The sequence below is a fragment of the Tenrec ecaudatus genome, chromosome 11 (assembly GCF_050624435.1).
Source record: "Tenrec ecaudatus isolate mTenEca1 chromosome 11, mTenEca1.hap1, whole genome shotgun sequence".
NCBI lineage: Eukaryota > Metazoa > Chordata > Mammalia > Afrosoricida > Tenrecidae > Tenrec > Tenrec ecaudatus.
In genome coordinates, this window is record NC_134540.1 from 37,801,236 (window position 1) to 37,823,311 (window position 22,076).

The 22,076-nt window shown below is 40.0% G+C and overlaps 1 protein-coding gene across 2 annotated transcripts in view; it reads left to right on the plus strand.

Annotated features, from left to right (window-relative positions):
- Positions 1-22,076, plus strand: part of DIAPH3 (diaphanous related formin 3) — a 576,438-nt gene that overhangs the window by 289,135 nt on the left and 265,227 nt on the right. For both annotated transcript variants that reach the window (XM_075563000.1, XM_075563001.1), the window contains one exon: positions 411-512. In XM_075563000.1, the coding sequence (XP_075419115.1) occupies positions 411-512 (102 nt within the window). The remainder of the gene's footprint in view (positions 1-410; positions 513-22,076) is intronic.

The window sequence follows — 22,076 nt, forward strand, 5'->3', positions numbered from 1 at the left end:
TCATAATCCCATTGGCCCTCGCTTGCAAGCACTATCCTTAAAGTTCCCTTGAGCCTGGCCGCCCCTTCTCCGTTAGCTGTTCTTTTAGTAACAGTATGATTTATTTCATTCCCTTGAGTGAAGTGTTTGACTTTGCCTGAAATTTCTGACATTTGGTTCCCTAAAGCTCAGAGGTAACGGGTCCTGTTAACCCAGGTGAGGAAGCTATTCCTTTGGTTGAGGTTGACCTCTACTTTCTCGGTCACAAAGCTGATGGGTTAGCCTAAAGGAAATTATGCAGAATTAAGTTGAAAGATCTGCTTCTTCACTAGATGCTTTCCTGCGGTTTATTAATATTTTCCCCAAAATATGTTTGATAAGTACATTCATGACGATTGTTTTTTCTTTTTCCTTTGGTCTTCATTTTCTAGAACTTAATAAAGCATCTTCCTGATCAAGAGCAATTGCATTCGTTATCTCAGTTCAAGAATGACTATAACAATTTAAGTGAGCCTGAGCAGTTCGCTGTGGTGGTGAGTATCCCTCTCAGTGTCGTGTTCTTCGGGGTGAGTTCTCCCACTGTGCCCACCAAGACAAGGACCGTGCCACGCCTTTCCAGCACACCATTACTCAGATGCATTTAATGTCTACCTGTTTGCTTTTTTACCTAAGTTTATTCACAAGAAATGATGTGATTGCAAATCTGTACTGAAACTCTGGCCTTCAATGAAGTCCCAGAGGGTTTTGAGATATATGTACATATATATTTTTAATGTTTTCTATTTAATGCTAAATGTTCAAAATGAAAGGTCCTTTCTTTGTGAATACAGAATATATTCAAGGCTTCTTCCAGTATAGTATAAAAGTAGCCTCAGTTTCTCATGCTACTCTTCCATGGTTTAAACTCTGAAATTAGAAATAATCGTGTTCTTGGCAGTAAGAGTGAAAGATGAATACATTAAAGGAAACATATAGAGGGACTTGGATAACCATCTTGTGCTGTCCCTCTGTCTTATAGGAGCTGGGTCTGGAAAGGTGAAAAGGTCAAAGGTTTGCCAGGGTGATGTATTAGTCGTGGTGCAACTTGAAATTAAGATCTTTGTCGGCCGTCCTTGTCCATTTCTGTTAAATGGTCATTTTTGGGCTTGTTACACTCCTTCATCATGATGCTGCTGTAAAGTAGTGCTTTATTTTTTATAAGATGACTTATTCTTTTTTTACTCTTTCATCTTCACGTATATTCCTATCAGGCTCTAAGGCAAAATGGGATTGTGTTTGATGTAGTTTTGATCATTCAGATTGGCTAACTAAACTGAATGCCTTTGTGCATATGTCATAGTTTGAATGGCTTTGGAACGTGCTGTTACATTGCCTCCCTCCGAGGCCCATGCTCTAAAAAACAAACAAACAAACAAACAAATAAATAAAGCTCAAAAGACCCCAAATTAATCACATACACAAAAAGCAGATATTTCCTTATTCGTTTTCTTGTAATTTTTTATTATAAATATTTAATGAATTTATATTTAATTGTGTTTTCAGTGAAATTTTACACAACAAATTAGGCTCCATTTAACAATTTCTACACAAATTATTCAGTGACATTGGTTACATTTTTCACAGTGTGTCAACATTCTCATTAATTTTAGATGTTTCATTTATCATACTCTAGTTTCCTTGTCCCTTATTACTACATCTGTGCCTGGAAGTCCTTGCTGACACAATGGCTTTATGAACACGATGCTTTTGAAAACTTTTCATAATGGAATTGTTTTCTGTTTGAGATTTAAAAAATAATAAGCCATTTTCTTAGGGGCTCTTAGAACCTTTCTAACAATCCATACATCAATTGTATTAAGCACATTTGTAAGTAGATTGCCATCAACATTTCCAAAACAGTTTCTTTCTACTTGAGCCCTTGGTATCAACTCCCCTTTTTTCCCCTCCCTCCCCTTACCAAATGTTTTTAATTAAGAGTAGCATGCTGAAATCAAGGAAATTTTTTAAAAGGATTCTGACTTTTGATAACATCCATGTGATACACGTTTCCCTAGTGAACTTCACTGGTAAAATTTGGGAAATGAGGCCTGTTTCTAAAGATTCACTCTATTATACAGGATTTTGCAGATGATAAAACATACTGCAATAGGGGTAGAAATTTCCCAAGAAATCTGAGAAGCTGAAAATGTTAGTGGGCACTCTATAGCCCATGGATCACAGAGGGTTAAATGAGCAAAGCACTCATAAATGATATTCTTTATAATCTAATCTGTTATTTAGCTAACAGGCAACCTCTAGAAACGTGATGATTCAAGTTGTAATGAATCTCAGGGAGTTCTCTTGTCTTAATCAGTCCAGCAAAGTCTGGACTTGTAAAGAATTTTAGATCTGTATACCAGCCCCACTCCTACCCTCACCCTTATTCTAGTATGGACATGATCAGATTGATGGTTGAGGGTAGCTGGACAGATCTAATTCTTTTGGTCTCAGAGTAGGTGGAACCTATTGCTTGTGTAGATTCTTATGCTACAGACTCCCTACTTTCCCCCTACCCTTCTGGTACCACTGGTATTGCTACTCCATTTCTGTTCCTGAAATTCGTGTGTCGTGAGCTCTTATCTGTGCCTGTGCACATACTCTGGTCTAGCCTGCAGTGAAAGGCAGGACTGGGGTCATGAGAGTGAGGGGTGAGGAAGCCTCCAGGAACTAGAGGAGTGTTATGTGTTTCATCAGTGCTTTACTGTACTCTGATTGACTCATCTCTTCCCTGTGACCCTTTATGAGCTTTGGATCTCTGCTCCGACCCCCTTGTTCTCAGCAATGTGAATTTTGTTTGTTTAAAGACTTACAGTCTCAGAAACTCACAGGGGCAGTCCTACCCCATCCTATGGTCACTAGGAGTCTGTATTGCCCGGATGGCAGTGGATTTGGTTTGTAGTTGTTTTTTTCCTTACCAAAAAATATAGAAAATAACTGTCCCATCTGGAAATTAATTATCAATGTGTCTTGATAACATGTTCAATCAATTTCATATTGCAGAAGTTGATTAAAAACAAAACAGAAAACTCTCCTTTTCCTTTATCTTTGACATTAGTAGTTGGCATATAAATTTGAATAGTAGTCATATTAACTGGCTTCCCTTGTAAGTGTATGGGTATTATTCTGTTACTGACATCATTGTACTTCAGGAGAGAGCTTAAAATATTCTTTTGCATAATTAATGAGACACAATTCCTCTCTCCCATTTCTCATTCCATGTGATTCCCAGATTCAAAATTACTAAAGAAGTAGTTAGCAAATACAGTTTTGGTAATAAAAAGAACTCTGAAGATGGCGTGATAGAATTTTCCAAGGCTGATGATCTATTTAATGGAGACATATATATTTTTTCCCCAAAAACATAAATGGTGAGGACATACAGGTGCCTCGCCAAATAGAATATTCAAGAACCAGATTGATTACTTATACAGAAAGAGGTGATGGAGAAGCTCAGCATCATTAGTTAAAATAAGGTCATGCTCTGGCTGCAGAACACAGCTTCAGTTGCCAATCTGCAATTTCAAGTTGAAGGTAAAGAAAATTAAAACAAATCTACGAGAGTCAAAGTATAACCTTATTTATATCTCACTTGAATTTGGTGGCCATATCAAGAATGAATTTGATTCACTTAACTTTAACGTCCAAAGTCCAGAGGAGTTGTGAGATGATCACATATATGAAGGAATGAAAATATCATTGAAAATAAAAAACACGAGAGACAGAAAATAGATGGCAGCAGAGACTATGAGGCTGATAAAGTAAAAAATTAAGGAGAAGATTTCAAAGGGCACCTTAAGCAAAGTATAATAAAGAATTGTACGAAGACCGGAGTGAGAAATCCAGAAGGAAGCCATCGCTGGAGGAATTTCTCAGTCTTAAAAGAATCAGCAAAAATTCAGCCCCAGAGTGACACTATTGAGGCTTCTCTGGGCATAGAGCTCCTAGCGAATGAAGCAGGGCCCAGACCGTCGCTGTGCTTTCAGGAGGAAGCATAAGGTCAAGAATCAATGGCATGAAAACAAGTCCGCCTGCACTGGAAGGTGATTCTCCGCAAATTGACGAGGCATCAGCACAAATATATCAACAAATAATGCAGCTAGAGGTACGCACTGGCCTATGCCAACGTTTTTTGTAAGACCAGCTATTGGGCCAGCCAATATTTATACCATTTCAAAGGCAACTGAGCATAGAGCTTATTGAATAATATCAGTAATATCCCACACAAGGTTTTGCTGAAGATAAATTGTTGAGCAGTAGATCGATAGTGAACTTCCAGGAGCCTTTGCCAGATTCACAAGAGGACATGGAATGAAAGATGTCTCTGCTGAGCCCGGGGGGACCTCGGCTGAAAGCAGAGAATACCACCAAGATGTCTAGTTGTCTGTTATAGCCTTTGCAAAGGCATTTGGCTATAAGGATAATAAATTATGGATAACTTTCAGATAATTGAATTTCAGAACACTTAATTGTGATGATGGAGGACCTGGACATACACCAAGAGCCAGTCACTCAAGGAGAACAAGAGGGAACTACGTAGCTTAAAATCAGGAAAGGTGTGTGTCAGGGTTGTACCCTTCTGCATACTTAAACCTGTATCTTGAGCAAATAATCCAAGAGACTACTTAATTGTGAAGAATGTGGCATCAGGATTGAAGGTGATTGGCAAAAAATATGTGATAAGCAAGTGTCACCTTACTTAATACAAACAAAACCACTTGAATCATTTACACCTAAATACAAGTAAACAAAAATTCTCACAACTGGACCGATAAACTACTTTGTGATCCATGGAGAAAATATTGAAGTTGTATAGAATTTTATTTTACTTGGATCCACAATCAATGTCCATGAAAGTAGTAATCAGGAAATCAAAGGACATATTGCATTGGGTAAATCCGCTAACAAAAGACCTCATTGAAATGTTATCCATGAAGACTAAGGTATACCAGACCCAAATCATATTCTTTTCCATTGCTTCAAATGCATGCCAAAGCTCAACAATACATAAGCAAAACCAAAGAAGAATAAATGCCTTTGAATTACAGTCTTGGTGAAGGATATTGGTATGCAATGAGAGTAGAAATACCAGAGAGTTTAGGGGAGAGGAGGGGGAGGAAGGGGAAATGGATCACAAGGATCAACCTTTAACCCTCTCTCAGGGGGACGAACAACGGAAAATTGGGTAAAGGGTGACAGAATGATCTAAGATATGAAAATAATAATCCATAACTTATCAAGAGTTTGTGAGGGAGGGAGGGGGGGAGGGAGTGGGAAGAAATGGGGAGCTGATATCAGGGGCTCAAGTGGGAAGAGAATGCTTTGAAAATGATGATGGCGGCAAATGTGCTTGACACACCGGATGAATGTATGGATTGTAAAAAGAGATGTTAGAGCCCCCATAAAAGTATTTAATACATTAAAAAAAAAAAGAATCTGGGTCTGCCTGAAGAATGCGGCGTCCCGATGGAGCAGTGGACTATGAGGTCCACGAGGTCAGCGGTTCAAACGCACCAGGCATGCCAGGGAAGAAAACCAGGTGTTCTGTTCCCCAAAAGATCTACTGCCTCCGAACCCAAAGGACCAATTCTACTCTGTCATACAGGGTCGCTTGGAGGTGGCACTAACTGTTTGGTGGTGATTTTTTTGGGTTTTGATCAGAAGAACAAACTGTATTGTGAGAGATATAGGCAGGCTGCATCTTTATAGGAAGTATGGGAGACGTCACCTCCCGCACGTGGGTTCTGGAGGAGGATATCATCCTGGGTATAAAGTAGTAAGGAAGTGGATTGACCCACTTCCCTGACAGCGGGTCTTGAAGGGGAACAGTGGTGTGGATAACGCAGACTGGGTCCGTTTTCAGCGCAGTACACAGGGCTGGGATTCGTTGGACCCCATGCCGTGGCACCTGACAGCAACGATAACTGTCGAGAGAGTCACTCCCTCTGTTTCCTGGAAACTGCTAATGAACATTAATCTCCGAATATCTGTTCTTATGAGATCACATAATACTTGTTCCTTTTATGATCAACCCATATCATTTAGTAAGATGTTTTCCAGATTCAATCAAGTTCTTATATATTTTGAGAACTTACCGTTATTCCTCTTGCTTGATTAGTCATATTCTACGGTTCGCAACAAAGGGTTGTGATTTCCAAGCAGCGTGCTTTTAGAGCTCAGCAAGTTACAAGGACTGTGTACTCTCAGAGACCAGTCTGATCCTTCTGCCTTTAGGAGATGAACCACTCCCATTCCAGTAAATGTCAACTCAAACTTGACCCAGAATTGGCACTTTTCAGGCCAGGTCAGACTGGCATGAATGAAACTGCAGTATGATTCCCAAGTAGCAATGCCATTGTCAAGTGTCCTCTGAGTAATACGGCCTGTGCCTTGGTCTTCCATTGGTTGAGTATCCCTGAGCACATTGTATGAAGCTCTGACTCACTAACACTGGAAATGCGTTGTTTTTCTGCAGCAAACAAGTTAAGGAAATACAGCAATGTCCGAAACATTTCCCTTTTCTCATTTCAGCTTTTTTCACTATTTCTAATTTCTTTTCCCCCGCCCCCACCTCCCTAAGCGGAAAGTACTTTAATATTTCAGACAACTTCGAGGAGCATGAAACTGTGGTTGCCTGAGATTTTCGTCTTCTTTTTTGAATTAAAAGCACATCTTGGTTGTGAGGTGCCATCAAGCCAGTTCCGCATCATAGCGGCCCGTGCTCCACGGAAGAGAACACTGGTCCCCCCGCCCCTTCCCCCCCCCCCCCCCCCCCGTCCTCACAATTGTTCCTACGCTTGAACCTGTTGTTGCAGCCCTGTGCCAGTCCATCTTATTGAGGACTTCCTCTTTTCCTCTGCCCCTCTATTTGACCAAGTGTGATGTCCTTCTCCAGGTACTGGTCACTCCTGACAATATGCCCAAAGTACGTAAGAGGAAGTTTCACCATTCTTGCCTCTAGGGAACACTCTGGCCGCACTTCTTCTCAGACAGACTTATTTGTCCTTCTTGTAGCCCGTAGCCCTCTTGATATTCTTCTCCAGCACCACAATTCAAATGCATCAATTCTTTTGGTCTGTCATTTTGTCCTACTGTGTTGCTGTGATGCCGGAATCTGTGTGGATTGGTATTTTCAATGCCAGCAAGGCCACCCCAAATGAACAGATTTCTGGAGTGCTTCCAGATGAAGAACACACTCTGAAGAAGGGCCCGACTGCAGAGGAAGTAGACGCCTGCAGACATTGTCGGCTGTTGGATGGAAGCAGAGCGTGCCCCGCGTTAGTGCTGCAGGGTGGCTCCTTAGGTCAGAGGGCACTGGAAATATGCCCGAGGAGGAGCTGCCTGCTCAAAGTAGAGTTGACCTTGCTGAGGTGGCTAGAGGACAGGCTGTGCGTGGACCTTTTGGGATCTTCATTTGCTGAGAGGGCCCAGCTCGGTGAGAAGAAACAGCAGCAGAAATCTAATGCTTGGAACCTGCACTATATGGGGTAGGAAAATTGGAAGTCATTAAAAATGAAATAGATTTCATAAAGGTTGATTACGTAGGCATTAATGAGCTGAAGTAGACTGTGGTATTGGCCATTTTGAACCAGAAAATCGTGTAAATGACACAATGTAATTGACAATCAAAAGGAACAATGTTGCATTTATAGCCAAAAAAGGGCATTTCAACATCTATTTTGAAGTAAAATGCAGTCTGTGATGGGATTATATGTACCCGCTTTCAAGGAAATCCAATCATAACAAGAATATTCAAATTTATGCACCAACCACAAGAGTTAGTGATGAAGAAATGGAAGCATTCTATCAATCTCTTCAGTCTGAAATTTGTCACACATACAGTCAACCAAGATGCATTGATTATGATTGGTGATTGGAAGCAAAAGTTAGAAACAAAGAGGAAGAAACAGTAGTTGGAAACTATCGTCTTTTTTTCTTCCTCTATTTTTTATATTAATCGGGATTTAATACATATATCTTATCCTTCCATAGTTCAATTATGTCCAGTATAATTGTACAATTACTACCACAAACAGGTTCCAAATGGTCTTGATGGTTGAAATGAAGCTGGAGATTACATGATGGAATTTTGAAAGACCAATGACTTGTTGATGGTAAATACGTTTTTCAACAACAACACAGGTGACTATACACCTAGACTTCTCCAGATGGAATACAGAGAAATCAAATGGACTACATCTGTGGGAGAAGGTGATGTAAAAGCTCAGTATTACCAGTTAAAACCAGGCCAGGGGATGACTGGAATTGATCATCAATTACTCATTCATAAGTTCAAGTTGAAATTCAGGAAAATGAAAAGAATTCTGCAAGCCCCGAAGTATGACCTTGCGTCTATCCCACTTGAATTTCGAGACCATCTCGGGAGAAGATTTGATGCATCGAACTCTAATGACAGAAGACTGATGAGCTGTGTGTGAGAGGAGATCAGGGACCTCAGTGATGGAGGAAGCACGAGGTTATTAAAAAGACAAGAAAGAAAGAAGAGATCAAAGCGGATTTCAGAAGAGACTCTGAAACTTGCTCTTACTTGTAGAGTAGGCGAGGCAAATGGAATCAATGATAGAGTCAAAGAGCTGAACACGACATTTCAAAGAGCAGCTTGCAGCGACAAAGTCAAATATCGTAATGCAGTGTTACTTAGAGTTAGAAAACGAGAAAGAGCATCCTCAGCATTTCTCAAACTGAAAGACCACAAGAATCCAAGCCTCAAGTTGCCATATTGAAAAATGCTGCGGGCAAACTATTAATCGATGCAGGAAGCATCAAAGTAAGATGGAAAGAGTACACCGTCACTGTTCTAACCAGAGTGACTTGACACTCCACCGTTTTAGGAGGTGGCGTATGGGCAAGAACCAGTGGTAGGGAGGGAAGAAATGGAAGATGTACTGAACGCAGTAGTCAGAAACAGACTCTAGGACACTGGATACCCATCAAAATGTTTCAACACTGGAAGCACTTTCTCTTTTCTGCCAGGAAATTTAGAAGACAGCTACTTCAGCCAACTGACTGGAAGAGATCCTTATCGTTACCCATTCCAAAGAAAGGCGACCCAACAGAATGTTCACATTACAGAACAACGTCATTGACAGCACATGCAAGTAGAATTTTGCGAACGACCGTCCAACAAGGGCTGTAAGAGTACATCGACAGGGAGCTGCCAGAGGCTCAAGCTGGATTCAGAAGAGGATGCTGACGAAGGGATATTGTTGCTAATGGCAGATGAATCTTGGCCAAATGCGATTATTTTTTAAATGTACTTATTTATTAAAGAGATAGATGTTTTCAATTTATCAACATTATATCTATAATACAACAATGTAAGGGTTTGTCAATTTATTATTATATATATTTCCATTGAATTCCTACAGTACAGTTTCATTTTTAAAGTAACAAGCTTTTGAACTTATGTCTCTTGAAGATGCACAAGCAACCAAACTTCAGATTTCTACTAGACTCTTAATCTTGACTTCAAAGCACCTCTGTTTTTTATCTTAGTTTAAAGTATTAATCATTTCCTCGAGCAAAATCCCCATGGAGTGGCAAACAGAAAATAAACAAGAGATGCGGAGCCCTGTGCTCTTCTCCCTGATGGAAACTGATCCGCCGCGTCCTCCTCCTCTTCCTTCTCCTTCTCTCCCTCCCCTTCTTCACCCTCTTCTTTTTAGCTTATTTTTCACAAAAAATAGCTTTGGTCTTAATTATGTTTCATCTTCAGGTTCTGTAGGCTGGTAATGTACCTGCCAAAGTGATTTTCCACTTAACAAGAATCAGTTACAACTTCATATTACTTGCTAGTTTGTTTGAATTTTTCTTTCTTCCAATTGTGTAAATTTAATCACTTGATTTACATGAATTATAAATTCCCAAGAATTGTGTGTGTGTTTTTAAACATGCACATAAACTTGATTCAGTAAATAAATTTATAACAGGTATGTGAATTACATAATCAACTTTAAATAAATTTAAGAATAACGTCAGAATCAAGCAAACAATAGAACAAATTATCCCTCTGGACATTGTTCTTCTAAGTTTTTGTTTTTGTGATAAAAAACCAATGTGCAAAAACAGAAAGTGCAAACTATCAACTAATGTCAATTAAGCCAATTCAAAAATAACAAATAGAATTAGAAATACATTTTAATTTTATAATATATTACTAAATTTAACTTCCCAAGCGTCTAGTCTTATATAGTTGTTTGTTTTTTTTCCCATTTCCTATTCAGAAATAGGGTGTCTTTATTCATAATGCAGAGAGTCCTGGCGTAGTGGGTTCCATACCAGGCTGCTAACTACAAGATCGGCAGTTTGAAACTGCCGCCTACTTCTTGGGAGGAAGATGAGGCTTTCTCCTCCCATAGCAATGTACAGTCTTGGAAACCCACAGGGGCACTTTCACCTTGTCCATTTGGCATGTCTATATTCTCTCCAAGTTTCTTGTAGTAAAACATTTTATTCATTTTTCCTTTGAATTAGAAAGATAGTTCTTTAATGTTGATACTACCTCTACTTAGGAACATTGCCAATGTGTACAGACTACACATGGATGGTTTTGCGCTACTTAGCATTTAGTCTGTTCTAGCAACTCAGATCTTAACTTATGTTGCACTGCCTCTCCTTGTCTTCTTCTGTCTGGATACGGACCCATTGGAGCGGGGCGCCTCTACTGTGCCCCATGGTTAACCTCACCCCTCATTGGAATGTTAGTAATGTCATAGTGGGGGGACTGGTAACATTTTATTATGCTATGGATTCAGGGCCTGATAATGGAATTACTCACATGCCCTATTTGAGGTGTATCAAGAAGAGGACGAGCATAGCACGTCCCTCGGCTGCCTCTTGAGCAGAGGCGGGCAGCGAAACATGCTCTCTTCAGTAGAGCTGTTTCTATTGCCGGCGATGGAGCATTCAACAATTTAAACTCGTTGCCGTGGGCTATGTGTTCTGTAGATATGCCCCTATGTCCTGTTTTCTAGAGGAATCCGAAATATAAAATCATATGCCGAAAAATATAAAACCTCACAAGCTGCCATTTAATGAAAGGAGACTAAGGGTTCTAAAACGAAGCAAAACAGAAACAACCAAACACTGCCACTGCAATAGTAAATCTTTACAGGAGGACAAGGCCCGCTCCTTCTCCCAAGGAATGGCCGGCGTTTTCAGACTGCTGCTGTCCTTCTAGTCCGTAGCCCGCTTGCGAACCACGGAGCCACCAGGGTTTCCTATGAAGGCTCTCATCAGGTGGGCTTTCATAGGAATGCTCTGTGAGGTCGTTATGTGGTTAGAAATCGAATGAGAGCACGTTCATTCTGTTCTTAAATATTGATGTAAGATTCTGAATGGAAGTTATCAAATACTGACTTGTGTGCTTAATTTGAATTTTTACCCCCTCTGAACAGTTCAGAACCAACCTCTTCATTGAGAAATTGGTTTATACTCATATTTGGAAGCTGTGGACTCTTTTTTTTAAAACCCAACTTAATTTTCTACCAAGAAGAAGAGTACAGAATGATTCCATATTGCCTGCCCGGAAGTTTGCTCTCAATGCATCCGTTTCCTCTCTTTGGTTTGACTCCTTCTGTCCCCGTTTTAACCTGAGCTCTCCTTCATCCATCACCTCGGGGTGTGGATCCGAAAGCTTTCTGCTCCTGTGGCGTAGACGCTGACCGCAGCTGCATGAATGTATTGCATGTGCTGTGCTCCTTTCTCTGATCAATAAGCCATTAAGTAAAATCACTGTACTAAGAGTGGCATGTTTTAATTGTGTGAGAAATGAGACATGCAAATATTCAGTGGGATTAGAAGTATAGTTGAAGTTTGGCAAGAAGCCTAATAATTGGCATCCAAAACTTGGCTTAGTAGACTTTGATTAAAAAATTCTCATTTTGGGATGTTTGTGTATCCATATTACTTAATTCTGCAAAGCTGCTTGTTCTAGAAAGGAATCGAAATGTTTCTATGAAGAATGAGTTGAACAGTAGTCTTGTTTGTGGTATTGTATTTTGATCTGCCACCATTTGGTGTCAGTATAGGGCAGGGCTTTTAAATGCTCTTCATTGGTTTTTTTCCTTTTTAAATCAAAGAATGTTGTGGGAAGTTCATGCATATTTCCTGGTATTAAAAATGCCTCGTTTTAAAATATACCACAATATTTTTGTTGCCAAGCATTCAAGCAACAAACAAAAACCTTGAATGTATGTGTGAGCGTTCCTTTCCCACCGCAACGCCCTCCTGTCCTCCACACAAATCATTAACTGCTTATTGTGTTTCTTTCCAGGCAAACACTGACACGCTTAAAATGTATATATTTAATTCTAATACTGCATTCCCTAATGATGGTTTATTTTTTAATGTCTTCCTGTTGTTAAACTCTTGTTTAGTATTTCTTGTTTTGCACTGTGCCTTTTGCTTTCATTCATTCCCTTTATGATGTTTGGTTGATTGTAGTCTAGACTTCTGAAAAGATAGTTGTGCAACATAGAGGTTAAGCATGACTTGATTCAAATCCCAGTTCTACCATTTACCTGTATGATCTTTATTATTTGGACACTTATTCATTTTTCTATGACTTAATCTTTCACTTATAAAATGGAGAATGTAGTCATTTCTTATTGCCACTGTATGGAACCAGTGAACACAAGATGCCTAAAAACAACCAAAGTTACGATATTTCAGTTCTGAGGGTTAGGAGTCCATATGAGCTCAACCAGGCTGAATTCTGTATCTGAAGGTTTTGGGAGAAATATGTTTTCTTGCACTTTCTAGCTAACGTGGGCTGCCAGCATGCCTCGGTTTGGGATCCTGCATCACTGTGGCGTGTGCTAGCTTCTCACATGTCCGCCTCTGACAGCTCTGGCTCCCTGAAGAGGAAACTTAGAATCAGTCGGATAGTGTCCATTCAGTTCCACCTCATAGCAAACCCACATCCAATGAACAAAACACTGCCTGACACTCTGCTGTTCTTATAATCATTGTGGGGTGTCAGCCCTCTCGTTGAGGGCCTTCCTCTTTTTCACTGACGCCTGCCATGCATGGTGCTGCTTGCCAGGGACTGGTCTCTCTAGAGCGCATGTGCAAAGTACATGCAATGACGCCTCACCATCCTCACATCTAAGGAACTATACTTCTTTAAAGGGTATATTTCATTACATGATTACTTTCGTTCTTGATTACATAAGATTTATCTAGGATGATATTTGCATCTCAAGAGTCCTAATTTGAACATTCCTGGACAGTTTCTTTAACTATACTTGCAAAGTAACGTATTCATTCACAAGTTTGGAGGTTCAGGACATGGGCGTCTAGGAGGGAGTCCACAGGATCATTGTAGTATACACTCCCTCTGGGTTACTCTGATGAGTCATTAAATACAGTGGCTTAAAATAGCACAATCACTATGAATATGTCTAAAATACTTTGTAATTATAAACTATAAAACATTGTTTTGTAATTAATATTATTATAATTTCTATAGGGAAGAGTCCCAGAATTTCAGTTATGAAATCAAAAGACATTTTTAATCTTGATTACAAAAAAACCCCCAAAAATGTCCTTCTGCAAGTCAATCCCAACTCATAGCAACCCTTAGGCTAGGGTAGGACTTGCCCATAAGGTTTCCAAGCCTGTTAGTGTTTTGGAAACAGACTGCTCTATCTTTCTTGTGTGGATTTGAAGAGCCAACTTTTTGGGTGATTAACCAAGAAAAGGGAGACTACTGTTAGTCTTGATAGAGTCACTCTTAAATTTCCCTTTGGAAAGTTTGCCAGTAATATATCAGATTGAGAAAACGGTTATGGGGCCGGCGGCACAGTATCCCCTGGCTTGCTGCAAGCAAAGAGAACTTGTGGCACTCACTGACTGTTGAACACCAAAGACTTCCGCCTTCAGTATGGATTGAAACTCACTGTAAAGAAAGCCAGCATCCTCGCAAGTGGAACAATAGACTTCAAGATAATAGGGAACGGCTGTGTGTGGGGTTGTTAATGTTGTTAAAGATTTCACATGAATTCACAGTCAACAGTCTTGGGAACATCAGTTAAGAAATCAAAGGGCATACTTCACTGGGCAAGTGGTGCACAAGATCTCTTTACAGTGTTGAATAAAAGATGTCCCTTTATGGACTCACTGGGGTGTACCGAGCCATGATATTCCATGACATGGCGACTGAAGGAGAATTGGTGCATTTGAATTCTGTTGTTGCCAAAAGAACAAGCGAATTGACCTTAAAGTAAGTACAGCTAGAATGTACTTGGAGCGGAAAGCAATGGTGAGACATTGTTTCATGTACTGTGGATATTCTGTCAGGAGGGACCACTCCCTGGAAAAGGACTTTGTACTTCATCCAGTAGAAGGTCAGAGACAAAAAGACGGAGTGACACAATGGGTCCGCTAAGGTGTTTAAGTATAGCGACAATTTGGAGGATGGCACAGGACCGGGCATTGCTTTGGTTCTGTCATGCGTAGAGTTGCTCCATGCTGGAACCCACTCAATAGCATCTAATACCAACATCACCCATGTTTGCCACGTCACTTTTTACACTTAGTGTTTTCTAATGTATCCTGATTATTAAATGAGATGAACGGTCATTATATCTTTATTGTTCTTTATATTACTTCTGAGAAAGACCTATTAACATTGCTTATTAAAATTATTTGTTTATTTTCCTTAAAGTCATTTCTGATAGAATCTATATGTTTTGGCTTCATAAATATATTCAGTTTTTCGCTTTCTCAATTATCTTTTGGATTTTATTTATTGCTTCTGCTCTTACATTTTAAAAGTTTGGTTTTAAAAGCTGGCAAGATTGGTGCCTCGTGCATCAATGAAACAAAATAAGTAGCAGTTTTTTCTTAAGTGTTTGTTTGATTATAGGGCACAGCTTCACAATGGCGAGGAAAGGCTCCTGGGAATGCCTCACGGTGCGCCAGACCATTTAGTTGCTCATCGATATCCCAAGTTCTTACAATTATTTGAGGCCTTTTCATAAGAGCAACTTTATTACAGTATGATTGTCATGCAATCAGCTGCACATATTGCGAGACATTTGTAGATTGGGACGTCAAGACCGCAGGACTCGGAGCCATACCCCGGCCATCAAACAGCCGTGTGGTCCAAGGCGCCAGGCCCGGTGGTCAGAGCTTTTTAGTCTGCGCTAGTATGAGTCTCCATCGCAGTCCTGCCCCACTTCCACAGTCTGGACTTTGAAAGTGATGAACTGCTCGGCCACCAGTCATGATCCGGTGAGAATCGTCCCTTGTTTCCTATCCGCTAGCCTGCCAGTGAATCATTTGGACACCATCATGGCCTCGGGCTGATGGCCTGTCTCCCTTATACAGAGGATTGGTCTTTGAACTGCTTAAGCCTCAATTAAATAGATTTGTATAAAATATGCTTTACAAATATAGGGTCACCCCCACCTCCTGCTAGGACATATCAAACGTTTTGCTGTTTTTGAGTCATATTTTTCCCAGTAAAAGAAGGCCAGTTCTATTTATCTTTCTATCATTGTCAGCAAACCTGAGGCTGATGGAAGACCCATGAAATATGTGACCTGGGCCTGGGGTCCCATGGTGGGAGGACTGGTGGCCTGCTGAGGGTGGGGGTGTACCTGTTGGGGATCATATGTCTGATGGGGAAGGCATAGCTCTGCCCCGAGAGCCCCTTTCTGAGTGGGGTGGGGGGGCACACCCTCGGTCCCTTCTGCCCTCTGCGTCTGGGTGGGTCACCACTCCAGCTTTGCAAAGGAACAGGTACCACTGACCCCAATTCCTGCCTGCTGTCTCTTCACCCATGTTTGGTTGCTTGTCCCCTTTCGGACGGGGCAGGGGGTGTTTATGACTTATCATTGCGCTTGTTTATGCCACTTTTATGTCATCGTTTTCATTTATGTTCTTGAACTCTTTGGCTTCTGGAGAATACCGTATCCTACCTCGATATTTCTTGAAAATCACACATTTCCTGGCCTATAATTGCCACATAATGTTGATTAAATGGATTGGGTAATGAACAAGTGATAAAGAAAAAGATGAAAATATATTACAGTCATATTTTATGTGAAACATGGTTCTTGATAACTTTTGAAGAGTTTCCAAGAGAATTATTTGAGTTTTTATTAAAATGAATCTCTTTTGTATTGATTTTTCTGTGGATCAGAATGAATTAATTCAAAAGTAAACCAGTGTCTAACACCTTTGAACCTGAAGTTTTGAATGCATAACTTAAGATTAAGAAATGATCACCCTCTGTAAATCTGGCTGTTAATCTGTAGGCTTTCCTGTGGCCGTCTTCGTACCCCACTCTAGATTCCACTCTAGATTGGACTTTCTCTTTTTCCATTGTGAACCCAGAGGCCGGTTTGAGTCTGTGAATAAATAAAGTACTATGGACAGTGGTTCTTTGGGTTTCCAGTGGTTTTAGTTCCAACTATATTCAGGGATTTATGATTTTGTGTAAGAATTGTGCTTAATTCAGACAGCTTTAGAAAAAGGCTGACCAAGCAACGGTTGAACCGTTGCTTTTTAACCAGTCTAAATGTTTGCGAGGCTTTCTCTCATTCCTTAACCAACTGCCATGGGACGCGTTTCAACTCCTCGCTAATCTGCAGGTCAGAGTAGCAGCACTCCACAAGGTTTCTGAGACTGTGGCCCTAGTTGGGAACAGACAGCCTCGGCTTTCTCCCACAGGGTGGCTGGGGGTTGAAACCACCAACCCCACGGTTAGCATCTAGTGCCTAACCACTGGACCTCCAGGTCACGTTCTTTCATTCCTAAGGTTTTCTTTACTTCAGGTACTTTGCAAATGTTCAGTACATCGACTGTGTTTCTCAGAGAGCAAACACTATGAAACTCAATAAAAGATGGAGTTCGTTTGAGATATATATATATGCCCCGTACATACTTGCGTATGAGCTGACCCAAATATCAGCTGAGGCACCTAATTTTAACACAAAAACTGCATTAAAAATGTGCTGAAAAACTCAGCTTATACATGAGGATTTGTGTGTGTGTATTCTCTCTCTCTCTCTCTCTCTATATATATATATATATTTATATATATATTTATATATAATTCCTTCAAGAGCCTAATGTAGCTTCTTGTAATTACTACTTCCATTTCTGTTTAAGGATTTATCTGGGCAGATTCTATTCTCTTTTCCTTCTGGAAGATAGATGTTGCTTTTTTCTGCTTTTGTTATTTTTCCGTACCTGCTCAGTCATCCAGTTCCATGTACTTCCAATGGCACCTTGGCATCTCATTTGAAGGTTGTTTGTACTCAGGCTTTATAATATATATGTATACATGATTTAAGTAACTATGAATATAATTATAATCATTACATACAAAACAGTTATAAAAAACTATTCATAGCTGCCTAAATCTTAGAGGTAAGCTTTTCCCAAAATCATAAACAATCAGTTTTAGTTATTCTTGTCACTTTACCTTGCAACCTTCTTGACATGATTCTACCATGATTTAGGGCTTACTAAGAGCTCATTAGCACGCATAGTTTTTCTTTTGCCTAGTTCAAGGCTTATTAATTTAGTTTGCTTTCAATTATCATTGATTTGTAGCTTAAAATTCTTCAGACATTTAACACTTCTATAATTTCTCGTATGAACTGATTCTAGTCTTCCATCAGTCTCAGCAGCCTAAGTCAAAACAGCTACAATGCCATTTGAATTTTTAATTAAACTGATTAAAGCTTTGTTGGTTTAAGTAGTTAAAATCAGTCATCACCTGATAGCTTCATTTGGTTCACCCTGATCTATTATTACCTCTGAAGATTTTCCCCCTATGGATTTCATCTTAGTTCTTCATATATATGAGACAGTTGCATGCTTGTCTAGCACTCAGCAGAGAGATGTCTATATATTTCCTACAAAATATTTTATACCAGGTGGTTCAAGATAATTTGCTAGTTTTATTAATTGGTGAACATTAATATAACCAACCAATTATACTAAAATTCACAAACTTTAGAAGCTTCTTTAAATGAACTTCACATTTCCTCTCTGCTCATACCAAGAAGTCAAACCAAACAGGATGCTATTTAGTCAATTCTAACTCTTGGCGATCTTAGGAATTTCAGAATGGAACTATACTCTGCTGGGGTTTTGGTGTTGGTACCAGACAGGAGAAAGATGGGTCTTTCTACTCCCATTAACACTTACAGTCTCGGAAGCCCACAAGGGCAGTGCTGCTCTGTCTTATAGGGCCACGTTGAATTGGCACCAACGTGGTAGCACTGAGGCGGTGAGGTCTCCGACCGGCCTCCGTACCCTTACAGAAGTAGATATCCAGGTCCCTCGTGTGTCACTAGATGGATTCAAGCTGCCATTGCTTCTGTTAGAATGATTCTCATGCACCTCTATCCTTCCACAAGATGACAGTGAAGAAATGTAGACCCCTATCTTTCAGTATCACTGCACCTTGGATTACCAGGTATTTTATGGATTGACTTAGAGCTTGAGGTTGTGTTGATAACTATACACCTGTCTGATACATTTTATTTGAGTGAATACTTTGTCTTCCTGATTCATCCATCAATTGATTCATCTGATAAATATTTATTGAGCACCTGTTCTCTGCTAATCATTGCTCTAAGGTTAAGCTTGCTACAGTGAACACATGGTTTTCAACTTTGTGGATTTTACATCTTAGTTGGGGACAGTAATAACTATAGTCCACAAACAGATATGTACTATAATATCAGTCTTAGTGAATGCTCTTCAGAAAACAGTGAGGTTAGTGTATGTATATGCCTACCTATTAATATAACTAGAAAACATCTCTCTGAAGAGGTAATAATTGAGTGACTTTAATTAGTTATATGAATATCTCAGAAAATTATATTAGGCAAAAGGCACCATAATCACAATCACTTAGAGCTCTATGATAATCAAACTTGGCATAGTTGATGTCTTTGTGGCTGAGGCAGAGCGAATGAGGAAGAGTGAGAGATGTTAGAGAGTCCACCTGAACTACGGTCACATAGGGTCTTCTGGGTCATGGTGTGAAGCATGTGGATTTTATTCTAAGAAAGCTATTGGGGAGTTTTCGTGAAAAGAGTGAAGTGATCAGCTGTGTGCTGTATGGAGAAACAGGTTGCTAGGATGGATGAGGAGGAAGGGGAAGATTGTTGTCATGGGAGGGGATGATGGTGGAGCATAAGCCGTAAATTGTAGCCAATGTCTGATTGGGAAGCTATTACAATGACTTGATTAGCAAGCTGATAAGTAATAGTGGCCAGAAAGATTTATTGGCCATGTCCACGATGAGAACTTGTCATATTCCAGATCTTTTTTACAAGGCAAGTAGGTAGGATTTTTTGATTAGTTGGGGACAGTAATGAATATAGTACACAAACAGATATGTTCTATACGAGCGGAGTCAAAGGTGCTTGGCCTATGCCATTAGAAAAACAAGGGTTTCCAGTCACAGGGAAGAAGTGAAACCTCGCAAAGGAAGCAGATTGTGATTGGGAAAGTCCCTTAATCCTGTCTCTAGGCTTCCAAATGGGCAGAGACATATGCCATGCGTGTGAGGTGGGGGCCCAGGACTGGTGATGTAAATCTGGGAACTGGTAGCACCTAAGCGGCATTTAAAGCCGGAGCTGGATGAGATCACGTAGAGAGTGGATTTGAGGTGTTAGCACCAGAGACAGTGGAGGACAGGGTAAACTATGCAGACCTGACTGTTGATCACAGTCTGCTCCCTAGAGAGAACCCCCTCCTCATCCAGGTTCTATTTGTGCTCACTGCTGGCTACCACCCCTCCCAGGGAAATTGCAGTCCCTGGCCCGGGAATTGTCCAAGGTGCTTCTACAATGGCACTCTTGGAGTTTATTTCACAAAAGTTGGGGTGAGAGGGCTCTTTGGCATTTGTAGGGTGATTCATCGGAGGCCTGGGGAAAGGATCTATGTGTCTATAATCATATGTCTATGTGAAGAAAGGAAGAAAGAAAAAGAAAGAAAGAGAGAAAGAAAGAAAAGGCATTTGCCTGCAGATCTTGCTCTCATGTGAAACGAAATGTAATTATCTTTTATACATGATCATAATAAATGTAGAGTATGTATATTTTGAGCCAAGATAATAAAATGCCAAAAAAGTGTACAGGCATATTCCTTGATAAAATTGCACTTATTTAATCAAGGGATTGAGTTCATTTAGTTCAAATCTACATCAAAATAGTAATATCAAATCCTCCCATTAAGCGAAAAAATCCCTCACGTGCTGCCGATTGTGTTCTCTGTGGAGTGGGAGGAAAAGTGGCATTGAGCTCTGAATGAATTCTCTTCTGAGCTTTTGTTACTCTTGTTCTCTTGAAATTAGTAGAATGTCAGCTATATTAAATAACTCTGCAATTCTTTAATTTATTAGCACTAATAAAAAACACAGCATGCTTAGAATAATATGCGGTTTCATTGAGTTGCCTTGAATTTTGCAAAAAGTTGGAATTTTGTACCTGTGAGATGTATGGGCTCCCCCATATTTTTCATCTGGTTGCACAAGTTACAAAGTTTTATGTGGCATGTATGTAAAATTTTTGAAGGAATCTTTTGATATTCAGAATGAATATCTATATATCCATCTTTAGCATAGTCTATTTTGAATCCTACAGTCAGTGACTTAAATCAGATAATGCTCTGTCTCTGTAACCTGATAAAACATCAGTCAGCTATTACTATCAAATATGCAAGGTTTCCCATCTCCAAAAACCCTTCATCCCTTGCCTTGCGTGACAGAGCTCTATATACCGTATATACTCGTGTATAAGCCGAGCTTCCCACCTCATTTTAAATGTAGTTTTGTGGTAAAATTAGAAGCCAAAGGTAGTATTCGGGTCGGCTTATACTCGAGTATATATGGTAATGAGCTTTTACATAGGTGTTTCTTGACTCATGTTCTACCACTCTTCCACTGGTTAAAGCAACGTTATCCACATGTCCTCTTTACTGGTCGTCAAAGGTGCCAATCACATTCCACATTCTTGGGGGTTTTACCTTTGCTGTTGGGATTTACAATCGACAGTTCTTCTCTATGGATTGTGCTTCCTCCAGATGCACAAAGGATTTGGTCCCTCACATCCTTCCCTCTTTCTTCACATGTCAACTTCAGGAGGTCATCCTTTAGCACCCTATGTGAAATTGCATGCACCGCTGCTTGTTCATGGTCTCATGCAACAGAATAGCTAGAAGATCTTAAAAATATTAAGACTACATTAATTTGGTGTGTTTTCCAGTATGGTATCTGAGACTTGTTACATGAATTAAAAGTGAGTTTTAGATGAGTAATATAAGTATGTCACAGAATTTTACTACTGTAGAGTAGTTCAGTAATTCCATAACAATTATGTATCTGAATATTGTATAGTATGATACAGTTTGTAAAGGGATTTCATTATACATGTATCTTCTGTATTCATCCAACACCCCCCATCGGGTTATCAGAACCCAATTTTAAGCCAAATAGGTGATTTAACCAAGAACCCCTACCCTCTGAAAACACCAGACAGGGCTTCAAACTGAGACTTCCTGATGGCTGGTGCATTTGACACTTTGTTCTGACACATTGTACTGTTTCCAGGTGATGGTTTTTATGTATAAGCAAAGTAGTGGGTGCATGAAGGATGTGAGGACCAGGCGAGGCAAAGGAATGCAAAAGGAAAGGCTTTCAATGATAGACTTGCTGACGTTACGTTTGCTAGACCTAAACTAGTGCACTTAAAAAACAAACTAACCATGTTTCCTCTTCACATACAGCCCATGTAGAAGTGAGACTTTGTAGAGAACTTGGCTGCGTATGTCAGTGTTTGGAACGTGAGTTCCCTCATCTACGTCCTTATTGGGAAGGCCTGCCGTGACCTTTTCCCCTCCTTAGCTGATGACCAGGGGAGTTGGCACTCTGATGCCAAAGACTCTCGAATTGGTTGTTGGAAATTTTAAAGTTTTATTTAACTAACTTATGTTGTGGCTAAGGATGGTGATATTTGGCCCATGTTTATTGGCTAATTATATTACTTGTCTGGGTGTTTTTTAAAAAT